Source organism: Artemia franciscana, chromosome 17 (assembly GCF_032884065.1).
Source record: "Artemia franciscana chromosome 17, ASM3288406v1, whole genome shotgun sequence".
Classification (NCBI taxonomy): domain Eukaryota; kingdom Metazoa; phylum Arthropoda; class Branchiopoda; order Anostraca; family Artemiidae; genus Artemia; species Artemia franciscana.
Window position 1 is genome coordinate 38,746,457 of NC_088879.1, and position 23,866 is coordinate 38,770,322.

General features: G+C 35.3%; 1 protein-coding gene across 1 annotated transcript in view; it reads left to right on the forward strand.

Moving 5' to 3' along the window:
• The first annotated feature begins 903 nt into the window (after nucleotides 1-903).
• The window catches only part of LOC136037579 (uncharacterized), a 178,402-nt gene continuing 155,439 nt past the window's right edge, over nucleotides 904-23,866 (forward strand). The window contains exons 1-2 of the mRNA XM_065720300.1: nucleotides 904-907; nucleotides 9,073-9,331. Coding sequence (XP_065576372.1) covers nucleotides 904-907; nucleotides 9,073-9,331 — 263 coding nt within the window. The remainder of the gene's footprint in view (nucleotides 908-9,072; nucleotides 9,332-23,866) is intronic.

Sequence of the window (23,866 nt, forward strand, 5' to 3'; positions counted from 1 at the left end):
ACCCGCCTTAGTTCAATTCATATCTCAAAAATGCAATTTACTAAGATCCGTCATTGTTTTAAATGTATCAAGTCTACAGTTCAGGATTGCATTCTTATTACTTTGCCACGTTGAACCACAAAAATAAATAAGCAAAATCTGTTAGATAAATGTATCCTTGTTTTTGTCTGTAAAAACTCAAACATTAACAATATGTAATCTTCTATACACAGTTGCTCCTTAAAAAGAGAGCTATACCTTCTAATGTCGGGGTAGCCGAGTGGCTGGCGTGCTGGATTTGGGATCTTTTGTCCAAAGGGTAGGTTTGATTCCTGCTTTGCCGGTTATTTGGTTTGGGAAGGGGGTCAGTGGCGTGACTCTGTAAGTAAATAGCGACGAAGACCACACTGCTTAGGAACAACAAACACAAACACAACTTAGGAACAATAGGAAAATTTTAGGGACTTGGGTTGTATTCACTAAATTCTTTATACTCAAATTTAATCAAAAATAATCTAACAAAATATTTTACTAAACTTATTTATAGTAGTATTGAACCAGTTACAAAAAGGCCTTCGAGGCAAGCTGCCAAAAAAGCAAAACTTGTATTTAATTATTTTGTTGGAATGAATTTAACATCTCACATCATTTTATTTATCAGTCCTGGTTGACGTTCGTTGAAGTAAGGATAATAGGGCTGTTTTAAAAAAGTTTTTTAATAACATTTTTAGCTTTAATTTTCACATTTTAATCTAAGTTTTTAATATACATATTTTTTTATGGTGTTATGCTGAAGACGGCCCTTGGACATAGGGCCGAAATATACACTGAATTAAATTCTGCTGTTTTAGAAAACGTTTCCGTATTGTTCCTAAGTTGTGTTTGTTTGACTCTGTAAGCTGAGCCAGAGTCGACCAGCTCTAAATGGGTACGTGGAAAAATCTGTGGAAGGTAGGCAGGAAGGGCATACAAAAGCACACAATGACTGGAACCCAACCTCCCATTCCACTTTGTGGCTGAATAGCCTGGAAACGGAGATAAGACCCGCCTGTTTGGACTTTGCTTTTACCTTTACATTTTTACTTTTTTACACCTCCTTAAGCAGCTTCGTGCCTTGTTTTTTTGAATGTTTTATAGATTTTCATCCGTATTTCAGTATTTTTACCCGTATTCTTTTCTTTTATTTTTTTTGGTGCATCACAATACCAAATACTGCGTAATGTAGGTGTAATTACCATTTGAACTACCTTTTTCATCAAAACTTTGAATTATTGATTTTTCCTAGTTTTTTAAGATATATATATATATGTGTGTACATATATATATATATATATATATATATATATATATATATATATATATATATATATATATATATGTATATATATATATATAATGAAAAGAGAAATCACCAATGCAACAGCACAAACACATTAAGAAAAAAGAAAAAGAAAAGACAGAAGGAGAAAAGGAAGACTGTTTTCCTACGTTAGTGATTAATATAGATCAGTACTTGAATGAAGCCTTAACCATACTCATCCATACAATCATAGGTCGAACAGCATAGCCATACACAATCAATCAGAAAGAATAATCCATGAACAGGCAGTCGTATCGTCTGTTTCTTTCGCTAACCTATTGGTGGAAAGTTCTATTTTGTACCTTGTATTAGGAACTCACCATACATATTTTGGATAGAACCTATTCATCATTTTGTCAAAAATAACTTGGGAAGAAGGCCAGTCGTCGCCATAATTGTTTTTCAAATAAGGGAGTGTTAAGCATTCCCTCCTCTAGGTTCTTCATTTTTATTGTCTGTCGATTTATCCACTTACTTCACTATTTGTTCTTACATTATATTTGTTCACTTTGATGAACTTAGCATCCTTTTTAACATTTTCTGGAGGCTTCGATATCCAAATTAGACCCGATTCTTATTCTTTTCCTTCATCAACATCTTGTAACAAGGTCCAATTTATTACTATATCTCGGAATTTACGTCATTTTCATTTTAAATCATACCAGATATTGATAGAACGTTTTTAAGTTTTTTTTTTTTTTTTGTTTAGAAGGATGCTAAACCTTCCATGTTAAAATCAGTATTCACAGGACTCTTTTAAGCATTCCCACCTCTAGGCTCTAGACTTTTGTCTTTTAGCTAAGTTTCCATCCACCTATATACTTTTTTGTTTTATCGAACATAATATCCTTTAAAGCTTTTTATTAAAACTTTGAAAAGCATTCTGCTTGTTTTTAGACACAAAAACATTTCAGTGATTAAACCTTTTGATGCTTTGAGCTTTCACTTAAGTTATTATTCGATACTAGGCAGATATTCTTTGAAGAATTCCAAAGGCAAAAATGATCTAGAAATCGCTACTTTAGCATTTTGGATAATCTAAATACACACGTGTTCATTTTCCAGCTTTACCGCTTTTTTCTGGTATTAATTCATGATTTATTATCATTGGATATAAGTTTGTAGAATAACTTGAACAGATAGATAATAGTTCACAAGAGAGTATGTGTTTTTTTAACACCCGTATTTCATTATTAAGAGTCGCTTTTAAATTAACATTTAGTGGCACTGCCGATATTTTTCAGTAGCATTTTCAATAGGCTTCATTGCTGATAGATTTTATCGGAAGGTAACTATTATAATACGTATATGGTAAAGGATAGGATACGGCATTAGACTTTACAGTCCCTACCGGCGGTGCTGATCTCCGTTTCTTGGCCCTTCAGCCAGGAAGTGCAATGGGGGGCTGGGGGCCAGCCATCCTGTGCTTTCACACACCCTTCCTGTTTATACGTATATGGTATAATACGTATATGGTTTGGTATATATGTCCCGTTTTGCCTCACAACTCTGGGATCAAATTTGAGTTTTAAAGCGAAAGTTTTCTTTTTTATGAGGGAGTATAAAGAGGCTCAGAATTATGTGGGAAGAGGGAAATTATTTATGTCCTGTCCTTGCATTACACTATAAGCTGATTTCTTTTTCTGTTTTACACGTGTAGTCCGACCAGCTCTTTGGCAAGTACAAATATAGCATGCCACTGTTCACATAACTTTTTTGCTTACGTTGTATTTAATTCAAAGATCAAAAATAAAATAATTGATAAAAAAACTTTCAAATATAGCTAAGATTATTTGAAGTTATTTACAGTAATCCTGAATGAGAACCCTATTAGTTTTGAAATTGTCAAACTTTTTTTTAGGTGAAAACATAGAAAGTAAACACTGACAGAAAAATATGTAGACAAAATTTTGCTTCGTAATTTAATTCTTTTTTTCTTCTTTTTATCTTGCATTCAATTCACCTAAAAGTCCTATAGCTTTATCTCACTGTTCAGACTTGATTAGGCTGCTCTAGTTAACGTAACGGCAAGAATTCGTAAACAAGAAGCTAAATCTTTCACTCTGAATATCATCTGGTCAATTAGGGCGTGGATTGACCCTGTAACATAAATAGAAAACCAGAAAGGATATAAAAATGTAGCAAAAAAAGAATTAAATTTAAGTTCATTGGGCAAATTCTTCCTGGGCGTCAACATTATATTCTAAAATTCTCATTCTTGTCACAGAGAGAGTCAACTCTTCGAATTAAGACATGGTTTTCTGGGAGGTATCCGAACGAAGACATCTATCTTATTAGACAAATTGAACAGTTTCTTGTGGCTCTTTGCCATTCTTTGATGAGAATAATATTTCCGCAGAGAGTTTCTTCATTAATAAAAGCTGGTTAAAAGAATAGATCGGAAAGTTTTCTATTGAGTTGAGACAACAGGACACGGGAAGCATGACCAGTATAAAATCAGGTTCTGGGGAGACGGGAAGGGGTACAAGTTTATATTATTTTTTTTTGTTTTTTTTTCGTGGTCAGAGAAATGACCACGGAAATACATGGGAATATTTTTAACGAGTTTAAATAACACAATGAAAGAAACTGGAGTAGGTCTTAACCAGTAGCATATCAAGGATTTTGAGAAGACGGTGTCACAGTTTAATATCTTCTCGTTTATCTTCACAGGCTTGTGGTAAGGGTGTATCGGAAAATAGGGACGTTATCTATTGGATTTAGATGACAGCAAAAGGGAATTGGGAGTTAGTCCTTACCTCTAGTAAATACAGGATCTTGAAAAATGGTGGGAAAGACTGTAATTTCCAATTCTTTGGTTTCATAAATGTTCACCATAGATGTCCTTCCTTAGATTTAAAAAAAATACCTTTTTTGGTGCGTACTTTCAGTGAAATTGCCTTTTTGGAGAATTTTCGTTGAGGAAATTGTAAAAACAACGAATTTAACCCCTCAAATTCGAAGAAATATTTTGTCCAACACGCTCCTATTATTTCACTAATTGACGCCTCTGAAAAAGTTTTAGCAATTATAAAGTTAAGTAATGTCAATGAGAGGGGGTAGGGACTAGCATATATTTCGTAAATATTCACCATAGATGTTCTTCCTTAGATTTTGAAAAATACCTTTTTTGGGGGGTACTTTCAATGAAAATGCATTTTTTCTTGGAATTTTCATTGAAGAAATTGTAAAAAACCACGAATTTACCCCCTTATATTTGAAAAAAATATATGTTTTCAGACACCCTTCTACATTTTGACTTCTGAATGAAAAAAAAGGAAAAAAAGCGTAGAAACATTTGGCTAGGAGGATTAAAAGAATGAAAACTTTGACAAACCGTTTTCATAGATGTTTCCGAACGATGGACTGTCGTGCTATTATGCTAAAACACGCACACAAAAATATTTTTATTCCCATAAATAAATAAAAAGAGGGAATCTTGACTAAGCTACTATTCGTCAGTTGGTTGTTATCTCTTGGGAATCGATTCGAGTTCTTACTTTTATTTGTATTCATGAATTATTAATTTGACTTTGGGGATTAATTTGTATTGATAGAGAAATATTAAGTAAACAATAAGAAAGAGAAATAGATACTGTATTTTAAAGTAAGATGTATAATTGTAACTAAACAAATTTTAAATTATTGCTCGAATTGCTTAGAAATCATTTTCAAGCCTTTTGGCCAGTATCAAAGACGGCAATAATATTTGAAGTTGCATTGGACTTAGATAGCTATTCTTATTAAGTCAAAAGTTATTGTATTTGCATCCATATTGTTTTCCCTACTCAAATTGTTTTGGTTTTGGCATTTGTTTAATCACAATGTGGCCTAGCCTTTGCAATTTTATGGCTAATAGTTTATTTTTGGTGGCTTTATCCTTTGACATCAACCTCTAGCATCAGTCTGAATAAGAATTCAGTCAACTTCTTCAAGGATTTCAGTCAACTTCATCTGAATAGAACTTCTGAAGAAGTTCTATTCAGTCAACTTCTTCAAGGATCTTCATTCAGCCTCTATAATCTTTAATAATCCTTTTAAATTCAAATTCTTCAATAAAATTCAACGTCCAATGAAGCATCAATCAACCTCTAAGGCATCAGCCTTCTAATGTATCATTTTGTTCAATTGATTTTCTTTTGTAATGTAAGCTTAGGGCAAGTTTTTCATTTTTTCCCTCTAACTGTCTGAACTACTACGATAGTCCTATAGGTTTTATTTTTATTTTTGAATATACTGCGTTGATACAAAAAAAGCTTTTACTGCACAATATTGCTCCTTTTATATTGCAACCCTTCCCATCTGAAATAAATTGATTGGATTAGTGGAAGTGCTTGTTCAAACCAGATTTAACACAATTTTCTAAGGCATCAACCTCAACTAATTACTTTTTTGTCAATTATTTTTAATTGATTTCCTCGTCAATTCTCATTTATTTATTTTTTTGGAAGAGCTTGTATGGCAATTAGGTTCTATTTCGTCGATACTAGACCCCCTCCTGGATTCTACTCAACCAAATCCAGATGATCCAAATCCAAAGATAATCCCAGATAATCCAACCAAAATCCAAATCCAGGATTTTGGTTGTAATAATCATCTGTAAGTTTCAAATTGTTTTCTCAGTACGCAATCTGCCATAGTCGTTTCCAGGATTTTTTTTTTGGGGGGGGGGGTAGGGGGGTTACAAAAGGATTTTTGCGGGGAATTTAGAAAAAATACTTTACAAACGCATCAAAAATTTGTTCATTTTCATTTTTGTTACGTTTCAGGAGTCAAGTAAACATTAGGGAGGGCAAACCTAATAACCCTCCACCCCTAGATACGGCCTTGCAATATGCATTTAATTTGTCTACGTCATTAAGTAATTGACTAGACTTGATTTGACTTTATTAAACAAGAAACGATATACATAAATCTTATTCGAAGGAGACAGTGATGCAACTCGTAATAGGATCTTTGTTTCCAAGAATGAAGTATAAAAGAATAATCTATAGGTTCACCAGCATTTGGCTTGTTGAGGGAACTTGAGCAAAATCTTTTTGTAATCATTCACTTGGGACCTTACCTCCTCTACATAGGACTTCAAATGAATTTGAACAATTTCGGGGGGGGGGGGGGTATCTAACCTATGTTTCTCCATTTCCCAAAGATCCAGTGCCTCGTTACCATGCTTGTAGCACTGTCAGGGGAGCCATTCTTCTGGTTATTTTGTACATTAGCGCAGCCAGTTAAAGGGTTTAATACTGAGGTGAGCCCAAATTCATAGAAAAAAGTAGCAACGACCAAAACAGTACAACCAAAGAATAATAACATCTGATTAGTGAGACCAGTCTGCCTCAAGAACCACGGTAAATACCTTACAAAAGCGGAAAACAATAAATTGAGACTTGGCAAACCAGATTCAATTTTACTCTTTCTCTATGTCAGTGATCAAGCATGGTTCTGAAGCACAAATGCTCCGAAAGGTGGAAGAGGGTGTGTTAGGTGTTTTCCAGAGAAATTATCTATGGATTATTTTGGTTACTCTCCTTACTGACTTTATTTCAAACAATAACCTGTACGAAAAAAGTGGTTCAATCCTGCTTTCTAGAGATATACTGAGAGAAAGATTGAGATGACCAGAGTACGTTCTGCAGATTAACAGCTGGTGAAGATTGTCCTTTTGGCCAACAGTCAAGGGCTTAACGGAAAGCAGGTCGTCTGCAATTGGGGTGGAAGGATATTGCAAGGACAGATTTAAAGAAAATAGGAACTTATTAATAGGGTGTAAAGGGGAAGGATTTAAATACATTGAGATGGAGGAAGAGCATACGTAGCTGTGTTGGTCACAGGCATTTTGGTACATGGCTGAAGTTAGTCGGAAACCTCTAAAAATAACAGTTCAACAGGGACAAATCTTTTGTTTATTGTAAATAACAATAAATTGTAACATTTTACTTTTTTCTGTTGGCAGGGAGCAGAGCTCATCTACCAACTGGAAAAACAAACCCTATCATTTACAAAAATATGGATTACTCTTATCTAAACTACTTTAAACAGAAATATTATTGACATGTCAGTCCAGCATACGGTCAATGCACGTCCATTCGAGACATTATTACCTTAAAAATATTAATTATTGAGCAAAACAGCGGCCGACTCCATTAGGATGGGGGAGGAGCGTGCGTAGCTGTGTCTGTCTCAGGCAGCTTTGTGCTGCAATGAGTTGTAAGTAGTAGCAGTAGTAATAGTAACAACGGGCAGGGAGTGTAGAGATATCTGATCCAATCATTAGCAAATAATGACAGTAATAAATAAAAAATACATTTCTTCATCAAAAATAGTTTCTTAATTTTTGAAGTAATATATGAGGAACGTTTAAAGCCTATACCTAATGGCATACAATGTTACATCTATAGATGCAACAAACCACGAGTAATTCAAAGGAACCATATACCATCGTGATCTCTTTCATTTTGGCACAGTGATTAATGGACACGACCCAGATCGGGTAGAAATGTGGTTTTTATACATGAAGAACAAAGGTCCATCTGATGAAAATATTTAGGAAGAGCTCAGTGGTCTAATCTAATCTTAAACAAAAATATAGAAGACTAGGCACGAAGACTTGCCGGAAGAATATAGACAATTGCATATAACGATTATGTCGTCGCTATATTCAGCAAAGAGAAACAAGACGGTATAAATGACCTAAGGATACTAGCAGCCTTATTCTATATCCTTTGAAGGGGAATAAAAGTAGACTGAAAAGTATTTAGGTAAACTAATCCTGCATAATCAAAATTACATTGTACTAAAATGAAAAAAAAGTCACCAGTACAACACCACAAACACAGAAACACACCCACACTATAAAACCAAATATATAAATATAGACTATAAAAAATAATAATGAATAATAATAAAGTATAGTTAATAAAAAAATTATTAACCATAAAAACAAAAAAGAAAGACAGAATGAGAAAGGAAGACTGTTTTCTACTTTAGTAATTAAAATAGATCAGTACTTGAACGAGACCTTAACCTTACTCATCCATCCAATTACATAGGTCAAACAGCATAGCCATACACAATCAACCGCAAAGAATAATCCATGGACAGGCAGTCGTGTCGTCACATACCGAATATTAAAAACAATAAATGAGATAACTAAGTTAGAGGCGGAAACCCAACACAAAGGCTCATCAGGAGAATACACACTTGCCTATACGGTTTCGGCACTTTAAATTCCCTATCCAGGCAAGTGGCGTGCCTACCATGAATTGTCTATGGTATCCCCGTGCTAGGTGTCGCCCCCAAAATATAAACCTATTAAAAAATAAATGTAAAACAACCGAATGACTCCAGAACAAACTTATCCTACCTTGGTTTTGGCCCTAGTGTATTGATGTTAACCTGAATGATCGTACCTATCCACATTTTATATTAATACTAAACAATTATTAAACATTTTTACACTATTATCGATGCAAATGCAACGTAAAAAAATTTAAACTACTAAATAAATTTAAGAAGTAGTACGTTTTATGAAGTACCAAGTTAATTTACAAAGTACTAAATAAACTAAATACTAAATAATTAAATAAATTTAAGTAATAATACGTTCTATGAAGTATTTTTGTTGAAATCGAGAAGGGGAAACCCACTCCACCACCCCCTTATTGGACCCATTGGCTTGAAAGGCACAGAACTTCTTTCTAAGCCAGTTTTGTTGTAATTTCCTTTTTTTTTAGTTTCTACTGAAGATGATCCAGGAGGGAATTTTGCCAATACAGCACTAACAGCCCCGCCTACTGTCACCTATCAATCAACTTGTCACCTTGTTCTTGCGCATTGTCAATCTGACATGATTTGTCGTCGATATTTGGATCCGGTTTTACGCTATTGTGATCTTCAATTATGCAGTCGTGACCTTTGTATGCAATCACTGCAAGCATTTTATAGAGAGGTTGACACATATTGGGCTATGGAAGTAGCGTTCTGTGTTTGTAGGTATGATTTGAGTCGAAATAGCTTTTATCTCTAAAATTTTGCTGTACTGGGCTAAGATATTAAGGCACATACTGGGCTATGGAAATACCGTTTTGCGTTTGTAGGTATGATTTTTTGCGTTGAAGCAACTTTTATCTTTAAAAATTAGCTCAACTGAGCTAAATAAAAGTGAACCTTAGTATTTTCTTTGGGATGTTGCAAGGAGTTCTTTTGACCACTGAGAAAAACCGAACGTTAAATACAAACTGAAGCAAGCTTGTCCCGTTCAACGAGTTTAATTATGAACTGCTTTCATGCAAAAAAGATTAACCTAGAACTGAAAAGAAAGATGACGAAACATTGATCCACGCTCTAAAAATGCACGCTGCGATCCTTTAATTTGCCATGTAATTGCTGGCTTAAAATTATCAGACAGACTAGAGTATATAGTTAGCGTTAATAGATAAATTCTCCTTACAAGATTATAAAAATCTTTGATGTACCTTGAGATTTTGTAGGAGAGGGGAGAGAGCAGCCATCCGGATACAAGGGAGGAGAAAACTTACCGTATTCTTTACAAAATTAGTTTACATTAATTTTGAAAATTTCCGAAGGCTCAGGGACACAAGATTTTCTATGTGGGACAAAACTGTTGATCATCATAGCTACACCTATGTGCATAGTAGAAAAAAGATCTAACTAAAAAAGTATCAATTTATTACAAAGTGTTCGTGTCAAAAACTAATTCAAAAGACGCAATGTGGATTAAGGTATTAAATTGAATATAATGGTGTTAAACTGAAATTTTCTGTTCCAGGGAATGTTGAGAGGAATGTGGATTGAAATAAGATACCGTTATGTATTCAGGTTGTTGAAAAAATGTATATGCTTTGGCTCAGGTTATAAAGATGAAACTTTGATGGGTCATGGGTGGAGGTAAACTAAACCAAAACAAACTACTTGCATCCACGTGGTCAAAAGGTTATGCGTCCATGATCATTTGAAAAGCTAAGGGGATTAACAGAAACTTTGAGGAAATGTTGAGAGGGATCTAGAACTAAGTCAATAGACACTTTTATTTGTAAAAAAACGAATCTGTTATATTTCAGGAACAGGTGAGGACATCAATTATCAGTCAGTAAGTCAAAAGTTATCAGTTATCGAGACTGTCAGAAAGACATATCTGCAACAATCACAAATAGCCATGTAAATCAAGTTGATTCTTGAAAAATGTTAAGGAAGATGTTGAACTAAATCAAAAGACACTTATTGCAGCTACTTTTTCAAAAGGACATATCTGCCCTATATCTGAAGTGGTAATAAAATGAAACTGAAGGTAAACAGGAAGGGTGTGCGAAAGCACAGGATGGTTGGCCCCCAACCCCCCATTGCACTTCCTGGCTGAAGGGCCAAGAAACGGAGATCAGCACCGCCGGTATGGACTGTAAAGTCTATTGCCGTACCCTTTACCTTTTTTTTACCTTATCAGTTCTAGGGAATGTTGACAGGGATTTCGATCTAAATAAAAGACGCTTTGCGTATCAAGGTTGTCAAAATGACATATCGGCAATATCTTAGAGACAGATAAGGGTTCTAACATGAAACTGATAGGTATGTTGGGTGGAGGTGTTGAAACTTAAAAAAATAAAAGAAGAAAACACTACATGCATCCATGTTGTCAAAAAGATGACCCTCCATTATGTTAAGAACGGCTAAGGGTGTTAAGTTGAAACTTCTAGGGTATCTTAAAGGGGCATGCCAAACTAAATTAAAAGACATGGGTGCATCCAGGATGTTAGAAAGAATTATCTGCGACACTTAGAAGGCAAAGGGTATCAAGTTGGAAATTTCAAAGTTCATTGAGGAGGATATTGAACTAAATAATTATCATAATCTAGATTTTAAAAACTTATATCTGCCTTCTCTCAGAATCGAATAAGTTTTTAAATTTGAAACTACCAGGAAATTTCGACGGAATTGTAGAGCTAAAACTCAAGTTTTCAAAAAGCTTATCTGGAATATTCATTGGTGGCTAACAATAGTAAGTTCAATCTGTCAGGGAGTATTTAGGAAACCCTTGGACGATATGCAGCTCTAACTCAATGCAGCTCTAAACCGCCCGAGGTCAAGACAGCTATGTGCGCTCTTCCTCCATCCAAATCTATTTAAAGAGTCCCTCATTACCACCTCCCGGGAAATACCCATTTCCTTTCCGAATTTCTTTGCGATATCCTCCTATCCAATCCGCAGAAGGCCTGCCCTTGTTTTTCTCTGACAGCTGGCCATCTTATTCTTTCTCTCATTACAGCTCTGGAATGCGGAATCCCACATTTTTTTTTGAACAGCTTTCTGTTTAAGATACGATCTGTTTTTTGTTTACAAAACGATCCGTATCCAATTTTCTTAGCAAATACTGTCCCGTTTTTCAAAGCCCCCAACTTTTCAGAACTATAACTGACCGGTGGTGTCATGACAGAAGCTTTCAATATTCTAATCTTGATTCGAGCGCTTATCTTCATGTTTTCGTCCCTGAAAAAACACCCTTGGTCTTCGTTATTCCACTTTTAACATCTTCCCTACATCCACCGTCTTTACTAGAACCAGTACCTAGGTATGTGAAGCTGGCCATTTGATCGATATTTTTGTTACCCGACATCAACTTTTCACTTTCAAGTGTTTGTTTTTTTTTAGTCTTAGTGATTTAGTCTTCTTAACATTAGTTTTTCAAACTTATTCTTGCACTCTGAGCTCGCAAGTCCTATAAAATTTTATTTGTATTTCCAACATTTTCAGCTAGAAGGCCTAAATCATAGGCACTATCGAAGTCTAAGAGAGTTTTCTTCCCTATTTGACTCCGTAACTCCCATTGCCTTTGCTTTTCTTTTCTTGTCTATAGGACAAAGTGCTTAAAAATGGATCCATATAAACAGTGATAGAATGCAATCCTGATTAACTCCTGAATTAATACCAAATCAGAAACTAGATTTTCTACCTTAAAAGCAGCAATATTATTTTCGTGCATAACACTAATAAATTTAGTTAATTTATCTGCTATACTCTGCAAGGATAGGACCTTCGCTGTCAGCGAAGCTCTTCTATCAGGAGAATCAAACGCTGGCTCATAATCTATAAAAACTGAGGACTGAATGGCTCAGGCACCTCTCAATTATTAATCTAAGATTGACAATTTGGTAGACACATCTTCTATGCTTCAAATCTAGAAACAAATCTGATTTCATTGATTCCTGACAAGATTTTTTTTTTCGTTTTTATGCATAAAATCAAAAGTTTTTAACAAATGAACTGGAAATGCTTTTATTTACACAAACATGCATTCACAAAATAATATAACACGATAACTTTCTTATAATAAAATGGACGGCCAATTTTTGCCTATTGTTATATTATTATTATTAACCATTATTATTAATTATTATTCACTGACGTTATACGATAGTATAAGACGTTGGGTAGCATGCACATTCCGAATCAACGAATTACTTAGGCCCAAAAAGAATATAAAATATAATATTTAAATGACGCAAACTTAAATCAAACAGAAATTACTACAAAGTGAACAATTAAGCCTTCTAAAGGCCAGAACATTGGTTCTGCTTCCCGAATAAAACAGTATAAATTCTGTTCGTTTTGGGTTTCTTTTATTAATTGATAGTGATCTCGTTTCTTTTTAAGTTGGAATGATTATTTGACATTATTTCTACCTATCTTTGGTTAATATAGTTTTATTTTTTCTTTGAAAATTTTCTTTCTGATTTTTTTTAGACTAACCCCAAAAAGAAACAATTTGCACTACCATCTAATGGCCATTTCTTCAACTTTTAAAATACAATATAGGAAAAAATAGATTTTCCTGTTAATTTTTGCAGTTGTAGGGAGGACCTGCTCGTTTCTTAAGCTTTTACTTCCTCTCCTGGACCACGAAAATCTTATCACTTATTCCCTAGGGCTTTCTTGACCCCATTAGGATAAATTAAATCAAAAGTGAAAACAAAGCAGATATCATTTTAGGAATTCTAGGGAAGTGTCATTTTTCCCTTTCGAGACGTGAGAAATGATGTTGACTTTGAATGCAAACTAGGAAAAATAAGCCAATTTTTGTCAGACGGTGTTCCAACCGACTATAAATGGAGTATTGAAATAAGCACTAAATTATATTACAAACACTTTAAGCCAAAAGAGAAGAAATTATCAGAAACAAATGAGCACAGGCGGATTTATGGGGCTAAAATATGCTAAAGAGCGTAAGTCCGAGCTTTGCAAAAGATCCGTCCTTTTTTTTAAAGACTACAGGGTCCAAGACTAATGTCAAATAACCAAGGTGCTTAAAAATAATTTATTTAAAAAACTGTTAAGTTTACGTTCACTGGTTTAGTGGAAAGATGGAAACATTTGGCTCAAGTTGAAATCTCTTGGAAAGATTTTTGAATTCTTGAATGAAATCGATATGTTTCAATAGCTTAAAAAAAGGTTTCCTCTTTTCGAGTGTTTATCTTTGTGTATTTCCATATGTATACGTGAAGTCATGTTTGTCTATGGTTTTTCTTCTTTATCTTATGTGAAGGATTAGTTACATAGGCTGCTGACAGTAAAAATGTATTAAGTAATTATTTCAGTGGTTTTTTTCATTCCTACTTAAAGTCAATGTTAGTTTTTTTTTATTTAGAAGCTTCTTTAATTGCTCCTTATTCTTGGCATTAAATTAATGCCTGCTTAATTTAATTATCCTGCTTAATTTAATAATGCCGGCATTAAATTATCCTGCTAATTAAATTAGCAGGTCTATAGGCATATGGTTAACTATAAAACAATCAAGAGTTCTTCAGAGAAGAAACTTTCATCAGAAAATAAGAAGAAACATACAGCAGCTTGACAAATGCCATCATCAAAGAGAGTTTCAGTACAACACCTTGTGTCACCTCGCCACCCAAGCAGAATTACTAACAAACTTATCAGCTGACTGAAGTCTATGATAGAAGAATGGTGAATATTTGCTCAATATTATCTTAACAAAGTGCCTATCAAACTGTGGTGCCTATCAAACTCATTCAGTCAATGAAATACACTACGCAACAAAAGGTAACAAAGAATGGCACTCTATTTGAGTATTACACAGGATACCTCACAGCCCATTTGTGTTAATAACTGTCATCTGTTACTAACTGTTCGGAGGAACACATCTTATATTACACTCAATTTAAATGCGCTACATGGAATATTATTATTCTGCACTATTGTCTAATTATATACAGATCTTTTTAAGCTACTATGGCTATTAGTACTGTATCAACTTGTAGGTAATCAAGCAGTTCGTGGTAACGAAGTGTTACCGGCTCAATAATAACTGAAAATCTGAAAAACAGAGTCTCTATAATAACAGACGCATCAAAAAGAATCAGTTAATTTCTCTTTGAGTAATTTCTCTTTGAGTATCCCGGTCGTCATTTGTGTCCCGGTGTCCTGGTCTGTAATTTCGTCAGTGATGCTGAGTAATTTTTGAGTAAAATTTGATGCTGAGTAAAAACATTTAAAATTTGTCAAGTTTAATGTTACCCATCAAAAATTTCGGGCCTTAGAAAATTTACCGAATTTTGAAAAAAGGGGAAGAACCCAAAAAGCATCAGGTGATGTTAATAAAAATCACACCATCAGATTCAGCATATCAGACAACCCTACTGTAGAGACTTCAAGCTCTTATTTATGACAGTAAATGGAATTGTGCGTTTTTTTGCCAGAAGAAAGATCACGGATGCGTGTTTAATTGCTTGTTCGTTTGTGTTTATGTTTGTTTTATTCTGGGTGATCGTATCGAACCAGTTATCCTAGACTATCAGGAAAGGGCTGATTTCATCAGAAATCAGAAGTTCTATTACTCCTTTTAAGTGACCAAAATTATTGAAGGGTAGCTCAACTCCCACGCCGGTTCATACCCAAAGTCACCTAACCGAAACTTTGAGATGGCAATTGCATATCCTTGATAAAAGGCAATTGGGATATCATTGATCAAAGGGCAGAAGTCGAAATCCTCGTGAATAGGCATTAGCATAACACGACATTCACTAGAGAATATCTAGATGATCTAAAAGCGCAATATAAGCGTCTCAATAAACAAGTCAAAACAAGGACTAGATATGATAAGAGGGTGTACCTCGAAACTATGGCTGATCAGGCTCAAATAGCCGCCAGGCCGGGAGATAGTCGTACTGTGTACGCTATAACGAATGAGCTTGAGGGTATTTCGACGGCTTCTTCGACCCAAGTTGAAAAGAAAGAAGGCGACGGATGACATAATCCGACACTGGATGGAGCATTTCAGTGAGGTATTAAATAAGGTACCACCCACAACTACCTTGAATATCCCTGAAGAAATATTGTTCGATCTTGGAATATATTCCGGGCCTCTCTTGCTGAGTGAAGTAAAAGAGGCTGTAAAGACTTTGAAAAACGGAAAGGCCGCCGGCAACGATGGCATACCCCCAGAACTGTTGAAATATGGTAGAAGCGCCCTACCAGGGCCCATGTTTGAACTTTTGTCGCGTCTTTGGATGATGAAAAAGTCCTGAGTGAATAGTCAAAGGCCATTCAAAAGGCCAGTCAAAGGCAAATGGTCAAAAAAGGACAAAAGACTAAATGTGGTAATTGGAGAGGCATTGCTTTACAATCAGTTGATAGCAAGGTTTTGTGCCAAATTATTCTCAGTATAATTCAAAATAAAGTGGAGAAAGTTCTGAGAGATGAACAGCATGGATTCCGCCAAAATAGATCGTGTTGTGACCTAATATTTAGCCTAAGAGTCCTGCTTGAAGAATCTAATGAATGGCTAGTTCAACTACTCACATTATTTATAAACTTTCTCAAGGCCTTCGACTCGATACACCGCGAGACCACGTGGAAAATTTTTAATGCATTACGAGATCCCGATCAAAATGGTAAATATAGTTAAAGCGCTATACCTTGATATTATGTGCGCAGTACAAACAGAGGATGGCCTAACGGAGTGGTTCACCGTTCAGTCAGGTGTAAGGCAGGGCTGCATTCTATCGCTATTATTATTTGCCATAGTCATAGATTTTGTGCTTCGTGGATGTAGCTTAAGTGGGGGGTTTAAAATTAAACCCACTAAGAGAACTTCATGATGGTGTTTTTGCGGACGATATTGCACTCTTCGCTCACGAGTCAGAAGCTATACAACACAATATTAATGAACTTGGGCGTGTGGCAAATGCTATTCGACTCTCCATAAGCGCTAAAAAGACTAAATCAATGTCAAATGCGGTCATTCCTGACTTAGCTGAAGGACTCCTGGTCAACAATAAGGAAATGGAAATAGTGAGACAGTTCAAATATCTCGGCAGCATTCTTACGCAAGATGCCAATCCTGAAAGAGAAATTTTGTGTCGAAAAGCATTGGCTGGCTCTGCCTTCAATTGTCTTAGAAATGTTTGAAGAAATAACAAATATTTCCAAAAGCTAAGGCTCAAAATTTATAGTAGCAATGTCCTCTCCGTCCTTACATATGGTTGTGAAAATTATAACATCATCAAGCAACTAGAAAAACGACTACGGGCATACGATAATAACTGCCCAAGATCTATTTTGATCATACATTGGGCGGAGAGAATAAAGAATGATGATATTTATAGCATGACAAATTATACCCCCATCCTTGATGCCGTCAGAAAGCGACGATGGATGTATTGGGGGCAGATGGTGCGAATGGGTGATAGAAGACTGCCACATGACATAAGGTGCTATACACCCCCTGGCCTCCACAAGTCAGGGAGACCTGAAATAACCATTGGCAGAATGTCAGATAAGGAGGCGGAGTTGGCCAAGTCTTCGATGGAGGAGCTTTGGTCAATGGCTAAGGACAGGTCGTTGTGGCGAATCACTATTGCTGCCTAATGCGCCTTCAGGCGTGGGAGGACCTAAGTCTAAGTTTAAGTAATTTTGTTCAAAATAATCAAAAAACCTATAAACTATGTCTTTTAGGATGAATTAAACCCCACCCCTTGAAGTCCCCTGGGAAGGGCTGCAGGCTATGATCTTTCATATATATGATTTTTGCATATATTATTAGTTATTGGGTAGTGTACAGATAAATTTTTTGGGGTTGGGGGAATTTTATCGTAGGGGAGCCAAATTTCTTGACACAATTTGAAAACGATCAGGAAGTAAATAAAAAGCAAGTTTTTCATTTGAAAGTAAGGATTGACGTTAAAACTTAAAACGAACAGAAACTATTACACATGTGGAAGGGATGCCCCCTCATCAATACCTCGCTCTTTACGCAAAAGTTTTTCTTAGAAATTCTAAAAAAGGTTATTATTCTAATGATTATTGTTAAATAATTGGAACAAAAAGTCAAACTACAGCCTGAGGAGTGAAGTATTGAGGAGGAGGCATCCCCCTGGTACACATAATATTCTTTTTTGCTCTAAGTTTTAATGTTGCTCAATACTTTAGGTTGGAAAATCTTTTTTTTCGTTTGTAATTATAATAGCCGTGTTTTTTGCAAAAACTGTAAAATATAACTAAGAACCACAGCCAATTTGAAATGAGGTTTTGGCTCTTCTATTTTTCTAGTTTGCTCCTTCTTCAAGATATACTTTTTCCATGATTACTGACGCCGGTGGTTTAACCAAAATTTTAAAAGGGGTTGCGCGGTTATCTAAACCTATTAAGCTTCTAAATGAGTACCAGATCGGTCATTTTCCTATAACAGTTATTCCAAGTATTCTATTAAACCATTATAAATATGTGGAATGCCAGAATAATTATTATAATTGTATGCCAGTGTTTAGCGGCTTTTATAAGTATCCTTGCTTGGCTCTCTACTGTTCCTTATTATGATTAACAGCAATGGTAAAATTATACACTATGAGTGAAAGTCAATTAATCACAATATCTATTCTATAATTGTAGTATAACAGTTGCGCGCACTACAACAGTTTAAGGCAATTAATACGAACAGTTACTACAGACCAATTGGAGGCAATGCTATACCGTTGCCTATAGTAAATGCCATAAGGCTTCAATGCTTTATTATTCATTTATCATTATTATTTTTCCAGAGGTACTTCATTTGGAAGGCATGGTTGTATAAACTTTTGAGAGGTCTCATTTCAATGAAAATTGAAAGTTTTAGTGTCGTTTTTGAGAGTCAAAAGTGATCGAAGGGCAACTAGCTCCTGCCCCAACGCTCTCTTTTCGCCAATGCATCCGATTGAAACTTTGAGATAGCCAATTTGTTCAAAATAGTCCAAAGATTATGTAACAATGCCTCCAGGGTTGACAAAGCCCCCCAGAGCTCGGGGAAAGGGTTTCAAGTTATGCCCCAAGGGCACATAAGGTTTTGTGGAATAGGTGGTCTTGTAAACTTTGGAGGAGCCTCAATTGATTGGAAATTTAAAATTGAAAGTTATAGGTTATTTTTTTAAGAGCCAAAAGCGATTGGGGGGATCAACTGTTCCCCACACCCTCTTTTCTCAAAATACAACTGATCAAAATTTGAAGATAGCTATTTTGTTCAAAATAGTCCAAGTGTCATATAACAATGCCTTCGGGGTTGAAACAGCCGCCCATAGGCTGGGGATAAGGTCTGTGAGTTTTGGCTTGGGGGCATGTAAACTCTTATGGAAAGAATGGTCATATAAACTTTGGAGGAGGCTTATTTGATTGGGAATTGAAATTTATAGTTGGGATTTTAAGAGTCCAAAGTGATAAGAAGGCAAGAAGCCCCCCCCCCTCCCCTAAACTATCTTTTCCAAAAATGCAGTTGATCAAAATCTTAAGATAGACATTTTTGTCCAAAGATTATATAATGATGTCTCCGGGGTTGACAGAACCCCGAAAACTAGGGAGGATGGTTACAAGTATATAACCTGGGGGCATATAAGGTTTTTATGAAAAGGGTGGTCCTATAAACTTTGGAGGAGGCTCATTTGATCGGAAACGGAAAGTTCTAGTTCCCTTTTTAAGAATCAGTGATTGAAGGGCAACTAGGTCTCTTAATCTCTATTTTCTCCAAATGCATCCGATCAAAATTTTGAGATAGACACTTCGTTCAAAATAATCCAAAGAAACATATAACAATGCCTCTGGGATTGTATAAATAAATCTTCAAAGATTAAAACTTAGGTTGAATCTGAAATTCAAGTTTCAAATAAACAAATAACAATAAATGAGACTTTGGCTACCGCCTCCGTCCCTGACTGTAAAAGTACAAAGCCTACTGCGTCATTAGGGCTTTACTGAAAAGGAATTACATTACAAATATTGTCTGTTTTGCTTATTACATCACAGAAAACAAAAATTACAGTGAAACACAATTTTGAACTGATGAGTTTTTAGCAATTAATACTGTTATACGTTAAATATTAAATTTGATTTTATTAGTTCTTTCCAAGGCTGTTCAAGACACATATACTCTTCAGTAAAGCACCAATGACGCTGTAGTCCTTAGACTTTTACGGTTAGGGAGTGGGACAGTATCTAAACTCTTGTTCGTAATGATTTTTTTTCATTTTAAGCTTGATTTGCAAATTCAGTTTAAGTTTTACTCGTTTTAATATTTTGTTTATTCACTTATATTAGTACCTCTTGTACATATGTTTGCTATAATTGTTTATTTAATTTCATTTTGTCTTGGATCTCATTTATTCTTTATCAGTAATTTTCATCGTTTTGAGTTTGAATTATTATAGCATTAAATTTCTGCTGATAACAGGTTTAATATGGTCTTTGTTTTACTTCAAAAAATTTTTGTTTTCGGATTCGTTTTTTTTTTTAATTAATTTCGAGTAAAGTTCCAAGGACATAAACAAAGCAACTGAATTGCATGAGTATGTTAAATGGGAACTTTCAGAACTTCAAATATATTGAAAGATTGCAAAAAATTAAGAACTTTAAAAAAAATCAAAAATTTTTAAATTGAAAAACTATTAACAATTTTTCAAAAAAATGTTTGAAATGTAATAACATGGTTTATAGTAGCAGAGGGTACAAAATTAAAAACAAAAAAATGGGTAAGAATCAGAAAAAAAGCTGGAAACATATGGTACTTAATATCTTAGGAAGGTGTAGATGTCCTTTGAAGGAATAGCTTTCTGTGGAAAAAAACTTTTTAATTTTCAAATCGCTTTTTATTTATTTTCACAATAATGAGAGACAAAATTAGTAGTGGGGGCGTAATACTTTCAACAATGAACATAGGGGGTAAATTGTTGGAGGTACTAGCCCCTCAAGACGGAAATTCGGGTCTGATGCAATACTGTAGCGCACGTGTATATTACACCTACGTAAAAGGGAATGTTTCCTAGAAGAGGTAGGTGCATGTTACGTAATAGGGAAGGTTTACTTTGATTGTTATATAATAGGCCTTAACTGTTACATCGCATTTCTTTTATTGTCACATGTCAGAACGTGTTAGAGTCCACTAGTCAAGTAGGGGAGTCTTATCAAGACATTTTTTCAAGATATTTTTCATGACGTGTCAAGACCTTTCAAGACATTTTTCAGGATTTCTTTAGTTCTAACGAAAAAGGAAATGTTTACTTTTGTTAAGGATGACGTATTCTAACGTGACTTGTTTCCTCAGGGCCGTAGGGGATCCCCGCTTGTAAATGAGGAGGGAACACCAGTGGGATGCTATATAATACTTTGAAATTAAAAAAGAAATTGAGAACTCAATCTCTGTCACGGTGTTTTTTTTCTTACAAGGAGTTTTTTCTTGTTTAATTTTCATTTTCTTTCAAGACGTTTTTCTCAGGGAACCTTTGTATTCCAAAGAGTTTATGTTCACATTAAGATTTGAAAGGGGCTCCCCTTCAATGGAATGGAGTACAATACAGTTGGACTATGAAATTGTTTCTAACATTTTAATTCGCCTAATACATTCTACATGATAAGGTGTTTCCCAATCAGAAAATTTACTGTTTCGCTTATTAGAATGATTAAATGGATCGTGTATTCCCATATGGTTGCAATAATTGACATGGAGAGGGGGGTAAATCGATTCCTAGAAATTGCTTACATTTGGTATGCACCTGCATTTTCAGTAATACTTTAGAGAATGTAATAAGATAATATTGGGGCTTGTTCATAACGTGTTTATTTAGTAAAAGAGCCTCTATTCTGTTGGAACTTGGCATGTTATCAGAAATGAAATAAAAGTGAGAGTATATTCTAACCATAATGATGGCAAGAATATGATATACCTTCATATACGTTCAAAAGTCTCTTCTTTTCTTCTTCAGTACACAGAATTTTAGACTTATATCAGAATCATTCTTGAATAAGCATACATATGTACATACGCTACAAGGTGCTTAAATTGCTAAACAATTACCTATCGAAGTTTTATCCTGAAACAAGAAATATAGAGTACGAAGGATTTTTATTGCACATACAAATTTTACTAATAAAAAACGCTATACAATGATTAACTACTGAAAGGCAGTTAAAACTCAAAAAAAGAAAAAACAAAGCGTCAAAAAAGCTTATAAAGGATAAAATATAATCAACTAGAACAATGAATTAAAGAAATGTGGAAATCCTATAAACCAATCCCAACCGGGGTCCTAGCATTAAATCCCACTGCGGACCCCTAGTGAGCAATTCGAACAGGCCCCTACCTAACTACCGGGGGCGAATAGCTTCCAATTCCGTCTGTCCCATTGAAACCAATTCGAATGGGACCCTTGTGAGCAATTCCAAGGGGGCCCCCTACTATCCAATTCCACCAATGTTCCCTTGCATCCAATTCCCATGGGATCCTATCGACCAATGTCAATGAGGGCTCTTACATAAATGTCATCTTACCCCATAACAGCCAATTCTAACGGGGGATCCCTTTCAGTCGATTCTAACGGGGCCCCTAACAACCAATTACTGCGGACCGTAGCAAGCAATTTCAACGGGGCCACTAGTAACCAATTCTATTGGTTGGGGAGCTTTAGCAATGTTTTTTGGGGGACCCTAGCAATTATTGGTTGGGGGAACACTTCAAGGTTTTTTATTAAGCATAAATTTAAACCATAGTAAGAATTATTTCTGAGAGATCTCAAGGAAAATACCTCGTTTCTTTGACCAGGTATTAGATATCAGTCCCCCTCCAAAGAAATACTCTCTTATCACCTCCAACATTAATTTTAATCTATTGGTTGAACATGTTAGTCCAAGCAATTTACACCAACGTGACAATATATGGCTGGCCCGTGGCACCTCAATGATACATCATGCATTAAAATAATGCATTAAATACATTGGCTCATTTTTTCGCAAGCCAACCCTCCGTGTTACGCCATGCCAGTTCACGTCAGGATGTCACGCTATGACTGGCTCTCTGGCACACTCTAGCACCCCCTTCATCGATCCTACGGCATTTGCCAAATATTTTTATGATAAAATTATGCATTAAACCCATTTGTTTATGTTTTGCAAGCAAACCCTCCTTGAAACACCATATCAATTTACATTATCGTGCTACACTATCACTGGTCCTTTTGGAACCCTTTACCACCCCCCTCCCCCATTATTCCTAAGACATTTTCCAGATATTTTCATTATAAAATCACGCATTAAATCCAACGGTTCGTAATTTTAAAACTCATCTGCTCGTGATACATCATGTCAATTCACGCCACCTTGGCAAGGTGTGCCTGGCCCATGAGATCCGAGTGACACATATATCATTTCTTAGACATTTTCAAATATTTCCTTGATAAAATTAGGTTTTAAATATTCTATTTCCGTGACAAAATCATGCATTAAGTCCATTGGCTCAGGTTTTCGCAAGCCACCATTATCTATACTGTGAAACCCCCTGGTGCTATCATGCCCAAGAGTCTTTCAAAAATCTTGCTGTAAAACCATCGGCTTATATTACACCATGTAATTCACGCCACCCTCCTTTACTCTAACTGGGTGCTATGGCACCCTCTAGCATCCCTAATTATTCCTAAGACAATTTCCAGATATTTTCTTGTTAATAACATGCATTGAATCCATTGTTTCATGTTTTCGCAAGCCATCATCAAAGTGATACACCATCTCAATTGACGTCACTATTCCATACTACGAAACCCTCTGGTGCTATCATACCCAAGAGTTTTTTGACCTCTTTACACAGGTAAATGACTTTTGCCATTGTTTTTATTTGAACGGCAGAAACTCACCATTGTATTGTTAGATTAAAACGTTCCATGACAATTCCTATTATGTGGCACTCAATGGCTAGTATATGGCATGCACTATCCCACTTAAAGCATTCTAGGACATTTTCTTACAAAAGTAACCGTTTACACTATAAAAGATTTAAACTTAAAATAAAATTTCCAACAGCGTTTCTTCTGATGACTCCTAGCACCTGACGCCAACAATGCAAACAATGGCTAGCATATAGCACCCTCTGGCAAACATTATCGAACCTAAAGCACTTCCAGACATTTTCCTAAAGGAATAACCGTTTACGCTAGAATCAAATATTTAAACTTTAAAAAATTCCCAACAGCGTTGCTTCTGATAACTCGTAGCAAC